Genomic DNA, 11572 nt, shown 5'->3' with positions numbered 1-11572 from the left:
TGTAAACTAAAATATAGGTGTGATCGGAAAAACTATGAATATTTGTAGATTGAACTCAGCAGGTGTTGACACCAGAAGCACAGATTTCTTCTTTTCAAGAAGGGTCCTGATAATAAAATTCAGATTCCACTCCTTTTCATACATTTAATTCAAATTCTTGAAGCCCCTAACTAATTTTGAAATGGTGGAATGCGGTTACACATTCCTCCCACACAAGAACTGTCTGAGATACCTCCTTCAGACTTGAAATGCGTATCCAATTCTCAGACAACACCCCAAAGCCTTGAAGAAGTTGAAAAGGTTACTTACTCACCCACCGAGCCTCTCATCTGCGTATCTTTTATTTAAAACGAAAAAATGTTTTATGTATTCTGATGCCGACGCCGCGGGATTCTAAACAATAAACACTTCAACAAGTTGGCTTCGCCCTCGCAAATACCAAACGGTCTGGCCTAAATATCGCATGCCATTTGGTATAGGGATGCTCCGTGGGTTTTATGACTCCCAGACATATAAGTTTTATTAGACACGGTGGGGTCGTAAAGCATATTTCGGCAAAGTGTTAAGAAGCAACTGGAATATTATATGACAGGTTGAGAATTAAATACGCCAAGGGTTCTTTGGCAGCTGCACACGCAGATCTAATTTAATCAGACTTGGACTTTTAATTGGGGATTCCTATGAATTTTTACATCTCTTTACTTTGATTTCCACGAAAGCCAAGTAAGTTAGCAATTAATAAGGCTGGAGTAGACAAAGTAAAACCTAAATTGATTTTAGTGCGCTTATCCGAAGGCCAAAGAAGGCTAATTAATTTTTTCAATTTCCAGTCAGTCTGCCTCTGGGACGATGCACTTCATAGTTGTCGGCTTTGTGGCGCTATTTGGTTTTCTTTTTGTTTCTTTTTTTTTATTATTTTTAGCGGATTGGTCAAAGTCACTGCGAATGCATTTTTTAAATTAAACTTTTGCGCAAACTTTTCGCATAAATGTGCACATACGTAAAAGGCAAGGACAAGAACAATAAAACTGAAATAAAAACGAGAACAAAAATTAACACTTGACCTGTAAGTTGCTGGGTAAAAAAATGCCAGTGACTGCAACTATATAAAAATATTGCAAATTTATACAAGCCATGGGGATTTCATTTCAGCTTCTTTTTTCGAGACCGAGGATTGCAATGCGTAAACTTATGCCATATATTGCATTTATAACGGGCTCACCGCCCCGAATATTATTATTATTTAAATGTGGGTCAGTTGAAATTTGCATAGCGCACTTTTTGGCCGGCAGGGTCCTTTTACCCTCAAGATCGTGTGTGCGAATTCCTTGGCTTCTGCTTCAGCTTCACTTTTGGATTCGGTTTCATGGCTTCCTGCATTTCAGCCATCGTCAAAGGAGGAGAACTTAAAATGCAGCGCTCACAACTTTAATATAACTTAATCCTTTTTGCGGAGCCAGAGTGTGAGTATGTGTGTGTGTAACTTACGAATTATGGCGTTAATACCACTGTGTGCTTATGAGTCCGCTATCCCAGTGTGTGTGTGTGTGCATGTTTGAGCTCGTGTTACTTTAGCAAGTTGACTTTAGGGATCATCATTAGAGAGCCGAGAGTGTATGAGTGTTTGCCAACATGCAGCTTGCGGCTTGAGTTTTCTCCAGCAAAGTCCCGATGACGTCAGAAGCTTTGCTTCGAAGGCTTGCCACAAAGAAAGTTATTTATGGAAATAATGTTAATTATCGCAGTAAGCAGGAAAGTTGATCCCTTTCAAATGAGCAGGGTGAGCAGCTTAAGAGACAACATTCCAGATTCATTCTTTAGAGGTATTAATCTGTAGGTTTCTCAACACCACTTTTAAACTAAACTTTGATTCCTCTCCGTCACTTTAACACTTAAAACTGGTTCTCCAGAAAATATATTCTACTGTAAATTTCCTTCAACCAATACTCATATTTTCTTATGCAACATTAATTTATTTTATTATTTCACACAGCTTGGATAACTGCTGCGACGTGTGGTATCAAAAATGATTGTAATAAATACACAAACCGACAGTTATAATTGACTTTGCTGTGCTTCGTACGTAAATACTTGGCAAGAAATAAAATTCGAATAAAATCCAACACAGAAACCTTAACACCTTACAATATCAAAAAAAAAGAAAGGAAATGTGGAATAATTTATCAAACATTTTAAATTGATTTTGGGCAATGGCTTTCATGTTCCCACTTAACAAGTTCTTTTAGTTGATTTTAAAATGTATTTTCATAATACTGAGCATATTCTCGTAGAGTATCATCATCAGAGCTTGGTAAGAACCAGCGAAAAAAATCAGAAGCCACTACAAAACCAGTTACAACCCCTTGGCCACACATGCTCCTCCAATCCGGCTAGTACCACGAACAACCTGAGTGAGTGTCACCAGCAGCATCCACCGCATCAGCAGCTGAATGGGTGGCGCAGGGAGGCATCCACTTCCAGGAGCACACGTATGCCGGAACGATTACAAAATGCTGAAAACGGAATTTGCAAAATGTCACGTCTGACGTTCGTTGGTTACTAAGACGGAAATTTACCACTAAATGACGACCAACCCCCAGAAACGAGATGTCTCCTGCCCCCAAAAAGCAACATCAGAGCTAAATGAAGTGTTAAAAAAGGACAGCCACTGCAAGTTATGACCAAGTTTCTCCCCAAGTGATCGGAATGCTTCCAACCGATGGTAAAAAAAAGTATTTGATTAGAGGTAATCCAGACAGATAGGCGTTTAAAAATTCATAATTTGGCCGAACACAGTTACAGACGGAAAGCTTTCAATCGATGTGATTCCAGCTGAATGTATACGGTTTATTTGCATCCGATGGGTGCATCATGGCATAGCCATTCCAGCTGCTAGTATCGTCGCCCGCATTCGATTGCAGGTTGTAGTTGCCGTAGTGGCTGTAGGGATTGCCCATGGAAGCCTGCAGTAGTTGTCGTTGCAGTATCTGCGCCTGGAGCTGTTGTATAATCGCCTGGTTGTTGCACGGTGACTGCAATTGGTGCCGCTGCTGTTGCTGCTGGGCGATGGTAGCACCAGGACATGGACTAAAGCTCTGCTGGCTTGGCTTGGTCATATACGATGGTGCAGGACCTGGAGTTTCTGGTCGGTCACAACTTCGTCCATATGACGGATGAGGTGCAATGCCCTTGTGGCCCTGAGTTGCTGGAGCCTGCGGCTGTATCTGCTTCATCTGCATTCGCTGATGCACTGCCGCCTGTTGAGCACTCAAGGGCGGCTGCATGGGAACACCATCCACCAGAACGGGATACACTTTTCCGCCAAAGACGAGCCCGCTGCCATACATAACCGTGCCATTGTTAGGCATTTGCTGCTGACTATTCATATTAGAAGAGTTTCTCTGTTTTCTTTATAAGAATTTTTCCCGAATTTCAATAACCGAACACCGAAAAGTTGATCGAAATACTGGCCTGAGATAGAAACAGATCTTGACAACAAGCTCTCGGCCACTCTTTTGAAATCCTCCTGGACTGCTAATTAATACGCCCCACGTAACCTCTGAACAACACCTCTTTGTTTGCTTCATGAATGACAAAGTCAAAGGATTTTTACACCTTATCAGCACGTACACTCTGAATTGATACACGGAGTTGGCTCTAAGAGGAGGCATTTTAATTAAGCTAAGAGTAGAACCTGAAGTATGCAGCCCAGACTGTCTGTATACAGGAAAAATGCATGCAGGAAAGGGACAAGAGAGATTATTTCGTAAGATATATGTAAGATAACAATGAGGATTTATGTGGGCATTCAAATTCAAGAAACATAATTAGACTGCTTCTTCCTAGCTAAACCATACCATTAGTATTTTGTAAGTCCAGTATAAGCTGAGTTTTGTGTCAGTTGGTAACTTGATATTCAAATTTAAATCCATTAAAAAATCACAAAAAACTATTCGGCCCACCATCTTAAAGACTGGCAAGTACCACATCTTGGCCCATATCATCTAAAATTTAAACCCAATCAAGTGAGTCTTAGCCATGCGATCTTAGAGCTTAAGATTGGGTTATAAACCTTATGTCCCTTAGGTAATTCCTAACCTCTCTGACCAACATGTTCCCGGATGACTACGACGTTGAACCCTTCAATCCGTTCAATGTGGGGCCACCCAATAGTGGAACCCCCTCCGAATTCAAAATCCCCACCTGCGTTACATATCCACCACCGGTGTTCGTGGCCAAGCCCGAATATTTGCAGGAGACTGCAAGCAAGGCGGTTACAAAGTCCTCATCGAAGATCGGCGAGGTGGCCGTCTCCAAAGCCATCAATGAGGAAATGGCCGTGGCCAAGAAGCAGGCCGCAGCCATCCATGAAAAAGACCGCTTTGATGCGGGCGCTATCTCAAAGGTGAAGCTCACCGAGGACTCCCAGTCAAAGGAAACTGTTGCGAAGGAATCCCTCCGCACTTTGCTACCAGTGCGGTCAAGCCGACAGGCCAGTGGTGAGGGTAAAGCAAATTCCAAAGTGTCCGCATCGAAATCAAGTGTGACTACCAAGAAAAGCTTTACATCCAAGCAGAGTCAGTCAAGCATTGCCTCTAAGTCTTCAAATGTTTCCCAGGCAAGATCTGCGGTCACCAACAAGACTTCTTCAAATACTTCAAACAATACCCTTACCCCAAAGTCAATTTTAAAGTCACCAAAATCCTCAGAATTAGCAAAAGTTTCCTACACCACAGTTAAGCCACAGGTATCGGATAAGCCTTCGGAAACCGGAACTCAGCGCACCGTGAACTCAAAGGCCGGAGTCTCTGCCTCTGAACCATCTCTGAAACCACAGAAATCTAAAGTCATATCCCAACAATCCGTGAAGGCAAAGCCTTCCGATGCAGTAATCAAAGATTCCAAAGAACAACCCCCCTCTAATCCTATCCCCAAAAAATCCCAGGAAACCGCATCGAATGATGTGATTAAATTGAGAACCAACATGTCAAAAGTGCTACCCGAATCGAAGGATGGCCCTAGCTATATCCAGTCGGAATCTGCCTTATCCTATCGCCAATCCTTGAACCAGCAGGCTGCCGAATTGGCGGATCGTCTGAATGCCGGAAATGAAAACTTTAGACGCTACAATTCGGTGGCACGAAACCACTCAACCACCGTGCCACAAAAGCTTTCCCAAGGTGATCGCATGACCTTCTGGTTCAGCGATGCTGTGCTTTCCTAAACTATGATTTACTTATTAATCAGAATTACCAGTTAAAAAGAATATAACTAAAATTTAGCAGTTTTTACATTTCTTGTTTATTTTTATTTTTTAACTTCATGTGCAGATGGTTAACGAGACAGAAAAGAGAAAACTAACCTGATTTGCGGTTAAACATTTATTTTTTACTGATACTCGTTGTCATTAATTCAAATGCGCTAAAAATTTGCGGTCACTTGCTCGTTCTGAATGCGTTGGCCCATGAAATATGCAAAAAAGGTGAACTTTATTTTGCTAAATAAATGCAAACATATTGAAAGGACGAGTCAAACCAATTTAGTTTTTATCCCACTGCAAATTAAACAAATGTATACATTTCTGATCATTGAAAATATGAAAAAAAGTTTGAATTTTAAACGATAAACAATCAGAAGTGGGGATATGACATGCAACCGAATAAACTCTGCTGAAAATATTCAGTTTTGAGATTACAAATCTGATAAAAACTAAAATCCGTGGCAGTTAGTTTAAAATATTTTCGAAATTAAAGCCCGACAAAAATAGAAGGCAATCTTTCAGCTGACTTTTTGTTTGAAAATTAAATTAATGTGGACAATTTGGTCGAGCGTTTTGTTTGGGGTATTGTGGTTAATTTTACTTTATTTATTACAGCGCAGAATGCTAATTGCAGCTGCCAGAGGAGGCCAACAACAATGTTAGTTTGTTGCTATTAGAGCTGCCTAATCAGCATCAGCATTTGTCCAGGGGCGGCCTGGCGGTTGGCCCGGGAAAAACCAAACCAAACCAAACCAAAGGAGAGGGACTGCGACTGTGAAGGGTGTAACAATTATAATAAATGCCTGTGGCTTACATTTAATTGCATGTCAATTTGTAAGCCGCTGGCCCGAGCACACTCGTCCGTAAGTAGGCCACAATAAATGAGGCGAAGGCGAGGCAGCGTGGCGGGTTGGCGGGTGAGTGGGCAAAATATTTATATGGAAATACGGGGATTTTTATGCTTGTACTTGTACAATAAAGGAAACAACTGCAATAATGGCCATGGCGCATAAAGTACCAGAAATAACAGCAACAACAACAACAAACAACTTTGCTAGAGTGCAAAAACCAAAAAGGGCTTCGAAATGAAACAAACGCTGAGAGAAAAATATATTTAATACGAAAAGTTTTGCAATAACGGAAATGAAATGGAAATGGACGCGCGCCAATAGACATAAATGCGAGCGAACGTAAGTGTATGTGGGCATTTGTATCTGTGTGTGTGTGTCTGTGTGTGTGTGTGCCAACAGGATACAAATAGGACACGGCAGCCGGAGCAGTCGGCACAACAGAAATACAAAATACAAAAACCACAGTCTCAATGCTGGCCGTGTAAAACAAAAGCGCCATCGCACAATGCAAAAACAAACAGCGAAAACCAACACGAATCTCAAAAGTAAAACTAACAACAATATCCGCAAAAAGCAATTGCACAAAGGCAAAAGTGGCAACGCCATCAGATGCAGCCCACATTGCGCCTATAAAGAGCATAAAATATTAAAAAAGGTGGAAATATGTAGGCGGCGGTTTCTTTACAAATATTTCCAAAGTAATTTCAGACCCAGATAAAAGGGCGAGGCGAACAAATTAGTTTGAAAGTTACGGACAAAAAGCGTTGCCTCAATCACTATCTGTAGATACTTTCGATTAAGTTTGTGGAGTGGAAAATATTTTAATATAAATAACTTTTTAGTCTAAGAGACTTGTACTGCTATCATAGAATCATTCGCCCTTTTATCTACTTTTTCTGCTTCTGCCTATCACTTAAGCTATACTTGGCAAGGAAAATTTATGTGTCTTCTGATTGTGGAAATCCAATGTGTTCGTGTAGAAGGGGTAAGCAAAGGCATGCTAATTAATTGCTGCTCTAGAAAGGAGTAAGTCAACATATATACCCTTGTTAAACACACTTCAAACTGTCGCAGTGCAGATATTAGGCGAAATTTCAAAGGAGCACTTTAAATGGCCGACATGTCTTTTTGTGTTCGGCCCACACTGCGTATGCGTAATAAAATTGAATTAACGCATCCTATGACACAAGGTCGCCTAAGGCAAAGGTACGGCACAGTAAATAATGCTGCCCATGCTCGAGTGAGGGCAACTGTGTGGGGATAGGGCATATATTAATTTAGGCATAAATTCAAGACAGCTTGTCACACTACCACTAGCAGCCCCGAGCTGGTTTACTTTTGGCCTAATTATCAACTCAAATTTGATGTGAGGCACATGTCAAGTTACCAGCAAAAAGCATTATATAATGTACGACTAACAAGTCGTAATGCAATTTTCCATTTCATGTTTATTTGACAGCTTCAAAGGGTAATGAGTTCTCCGCCTGCAGCTCGAAATTAGTTGGCTGCATTTAATAACCAGTGTGAAGTGCCCCAGATTGAATTTAATTTGACCAAGTTATTGGGCTAATATAACATTTGCTTTTGCCAAACTGGCAATGGCAATTCAACCCAAGCCAAGCACTAATCAGGTATTTATAATCATAGAGAACTGAGAGGAAATGGCTTGGATATTTTATCAGAACAGATGTATACAAATTAGTTAAATATGTTTTAAAGCAAAAACCACTTTGTAATTACTCTGCTTGATTATAGCGAATCCCCGCGAGACACGTGCAGAATTATTTATTAAATTTAGTTTTAAAGGTCTGCCCGTTGTTATGGCTTCTATACGGCACTTTCAATTAAGCCTAAATGCAGTTGATTAACAAATTCAATTTGCCCGACGCGCCGGCGGCTGCGGTCGAGCGTGAATTTTTCGCCGATGCAGCAAGACTTGCATAATTATCAGCGAGGCATTAAAAACATTTACATTATTATCTGCACTGTGCTCGGCGTTAAAATTAAATTTATAATTTGCATAATGATAAATGAAGAGAGCTTTTTAACAGCGTCTACAAATCAAGGCGGCCAAAATGGCAAAAGTGAATTCAGCCAGCGGAGTCAAGTCAACGGGAAATGATTCATGGTCCCATTGTGGAGCTCCCGGCTCTGATTTCGTAGTGAAAGTCAACCGAGTCATTTGTCGTCATAACTTTTGTCATTAAAAGCGAAGGGAACTCGGGAGGCGGCGGCTGCGGCGGCGACGGCCAAGGAGACTGGGCGTGGCCGGTTACGTGCCGAGCTGACAAAGGCAAAGGCAGTCATTCCTCCATCTCCTGTCCTTGTATACATTTTTCATAACATGCTAAACTTATATGGCGGTGTCTCAGGACAGCCAAGTCACGTTCCTTAATATGTCTGTGTATGCGGCCGCCTGGATAAGTGTCCAGTGTAAGAGTGTGTGTGTCTAACACATTTTTAATTTATTTTCATCCTAGTCCTTTGCACTAGGGGTGTGGACTTAGCCACAGCCTCAAGCAGCGGGTTAAGAGCCTTCGTGAACCCTCGAGTGGCGGTCAGGCTCAGTCGCAGTCGAAAACTGAGTCCTTGAGAGCCGTTCTCCTAGAAAGTAAACAATGCACACTTTTGTGTCCTTTGACTTTGTTTCAATGATTTAGAGCTGCGATTTAAAGGCTTACTGATTACTTATTTGAGAAGTCTGAGAGAGACTACAAAACAAAACCTCAGATATATAGCAAGTGGGGTTTTTTATGCTTTCAAGAACATCGATTTTCAGATTTCTGTGCTCATTCAAAGCAACGTATAGAAACGGTTAGCATAAATTTTTCTCAACAAACTGATCAGAATGGAAAAATTCAACCAGAAACTAAGTCGCGTTTATTGCATTATCAGCAATAACTTTATTTTATTTGGACTGCTTGTAGTTATTTTGAGCTTTCTTACTTTCCGACTTTTTAAGGTGGAACGTATTAGACGTTTTGTAAATTATTTTTGGGAGACTATTCCGTAAGGTGGTTGAAGATGAAGACCACGACGATGAAGATTTCAACCATGATGAGCTTCGATTCAGGAACTTGAACCCGGAACAGAGTGTGGAGCGACATTATCGCCGGCGTTTCGAGGCAGCAGCACAAGTAGTAAAGAAAGGAGATGCTGCCTATAAGGAATTCAATAAGGTACCCAAGAAACACCTTGCACGCAGTTAAACTTACAGAAAGTTGTTTCGATGATACCAAAAAACCAAAGAAACTTAACCAGATTAATTTGATGCTTGAAACGATGTTAAAAATACTTCACTTGTAGGATTTGACTTTCTTACCATGACCAAATATACAAACGAAATCAACTAAATACAATTCTGGGCCCAGTCGTAATCCTTTGAAATTAATTTGCTGGCATTGCCTTCGTGTCTGGGGTCTTACAATTCCGTTGGCCATTTTAATTGGTTTGCGAGCACATAAGCCGGCCATAAGTCGCCAGGTGGAACTGTGGTAGCAAGGGTAAAAATGGTTATATATATACATATTTGTTCAGCTGGCCGTAGCCAAGTCGCAGGCTCACGGCCTGGACAATTGTGGCGAATGGAAGGCGCTTAAGATTAAAAAGCGTCATGGGGACTGGATGTGATGGCAAAACCACAAAGCAAACACAAACACAAATAAAGATGAGAGGGTATGAGTAGGTCTGAAGGGGTTCTCGTGGGTGCCACAGTGGGCTGGAGTGGCAAAATAAATATGTAAGTAATAACTAAGAGGGTAGTCGACGGAGCAGTATCCATCCTGGCAAAAAGATTGACAGAAGTTTGTGTTTCGCATAAAGTAGTATATAAAAGGACTCTTTCTTTGTATTCAGTTTTATAAAGTTTTTAATATAAGTTATTTTAAATACCTAGCATACCTAGATGGCTGTCCAGGGTATCAACTAGCTGACTTACCTTACAACACAGAGACCCACATGTCCGAAAGCAAGCATTTTAAAGTTCAAAAGAAGGTCCTTAACCTGCAGCCGAGGGCGGATTGCACTTGCACTCACGTACATCACTTGCAGCTGATGTTGCTGTTGCTGTTGCTCTTGCCGTTGCTGTTGCAGGAGTTGTTGTTGCTGTTGCTATTACTGTTCCCTTTGTGAGGTTGCAACTACAGCTGCTGTGGGCTGCTAAATGAAGTGAGTGTCAACGCAAATGCAAACAAATGGGAGGAGCGCATAAAGCGAAAAGTAAAAGGCGTCACAAATCAACAGAGGACTTCCATCAAGTGAGGCGACAGCAGCTCCCACGCCCCCTCAGCCGCCCACTGGTGACTCTCTATTTCGACTCCAACTCCCCGACCAGACAAATGAGGTCAGTGCTCCAGGCTAGCATTCCCATTGTTGTTTAGTTTTAATAATATTAATGCACACTAATGCCCAGGAAAAAACACATTTAAATAATTCTCGTTGAGCTGAGGCCACAAAAGGTGTTTTAATGAAAGTTGCAGAGGAAAGCGAAGTGCTATTACTATTGAAAAGTAATACTTTCATCCATTATTCAGGAAGTGCATTACTGCAAAAAGATATCTTAATTGATATGAGAAGGAAAAGGTGTATAAATTTTAGATATTTAAGCTTTTCAGTAATTGTAAAAATATCCTGAGGCTGAGTTAAACAATTTAAACTGAAATATTTTATTCAATGGAAGAAAAACTTGAAGTCGCTTCCGCTATGTTTCACCCACTTGAGGATATTTTTTAAAAGCTTCTTGAAAGTTATACGGCACTCTCTCCAAACTCTCCCTCCCTCACCCTCTGGAAAACAAACTTCGCAATTTGCATTTGGCTTATATGCATGGGTAATTATTTCTTGGCTTGCATTTTCCATTTCATTAGTTTGCCAGGACCCGTTTTTCATTGTTTGCTGCTTAAATCAAATTTTTAATTAAGAAAGCAAGCAGCATGGAGGAGCGAAGTCTTGGACTTCGATGAGTGGCCAAGGCGGAGTGTACATATTTTATGAGCCACCAAAAAACTTAGTCAATCGCAGCTCGAAAGACCATGGCATTTGTTGGTTTTCATAAACTTTATGCATTTTGTGGTCGCCGAAGCGAGAGTTCGCATTTTGTTTTTAATTTATTTGCAGTTTTTTAAAGCTCATTAAGCGCATTTGCACGCTGCTGTGCATCGATTAACAATGAAAATAATATGAATTAATCTTATAATGAATTTATATTGAATTAATATTAAATTTAGTTGGCATTATCATGGACGCACCAAAGTCAAACAACAGCGAAAACAAAAATGATTAATTCCATCAGGACTTAATGCTGCAACGCTTTGGTGGATTAAAACATTGGGCCATTGTTCGATAAATATCATAAATAAATACGGAAAGGCAAATGTAAATAAAGGAGAATATCCATAATTGCAAATTGACAAGCTAAATAATTGCTTTGTGACCTGAAAGACCTTCGCCAAATCCAACCTTT

At 40.7% G+C, this 11572-nt stretch overlaps 3 protein-coding genes across 3 annotated transcripts; 2 read left to right on the top strand and 1 right to left on the bottom strand.

Annotated features, from left to right (window-relative positions):
* Positions 1–2813: 2813 nt before the first annotated feature.
* Positions 2814–3416, bottom strand: LOC108104044. Its single transcript, XM_017209890.2, has one exon. It carries the CDS (start codon positions 3384–3386, stop codon positions 2814–2816), a length of 573 nt encoding a protein of 190 aa, XP_017065379.2. The 5' UTR covers positions 3387–3416.
* A 479-nt stretch (positions 3417–3895) lies between these two features.
* LOC108104038 lies at positions 3896–5289 on the top strand. Its single transcript, XM_017209873.2, has 2 exons — positions 3896–4025; positions 4087–5289. The coding sequence occupies exon 2, from the start codon at positions 4112–4114 to the stop codon at positions 5222–5224; it is 1113 nt and encodes a 370-aa protein (XP_017065362.2). The 5' UTR covers positions 3896–4025; positions 4087–4111; the 3' UTR covers positions 5225–5289.
* Positions 5290–8507: 3218 nt separating this feature from the next.
* On the top strand, positions 8508–9464 carry LOC108104048. Its single transcript, XM_017209895.2, has 3 exons — positions 8508–8552; positions 8605–8722; positions 9100–9464. The coding sequence occupies exons 1-3, from the start codon at positions 8508–8510 to the stop codon at positions 9318–9320; spliced, it is 384 nt and encodes a 127-aa protein (XP_017065384.2). The 3' UTR covers positions 9321–9464.
* Positions 9465–11572: the final 2108 nt, after the last annotated feature.

Source organism: Drosophila eugracilis, unplaced genomic scaffold, assembly GCF_018153835.1.
Source record: "Drosophila eugracilis isolate 14026-0451.02 unplaced genomic scaffold, ASM1815383v1 contig_445, whole genome shotgun sequence".
Taxonomy (NCBI): domain Eukaryota; kingdom Metazoa; phylum Arthropoda; class Insecta; order Diptera; family Drosophilidae; genus Drosophila; species Drosophila eugracilis.
The sequence above is the reverse complement of the archived record's forward strand: the minus strand, read 5'-3'. Positions and strand labels throughout refer to the sequence as shown.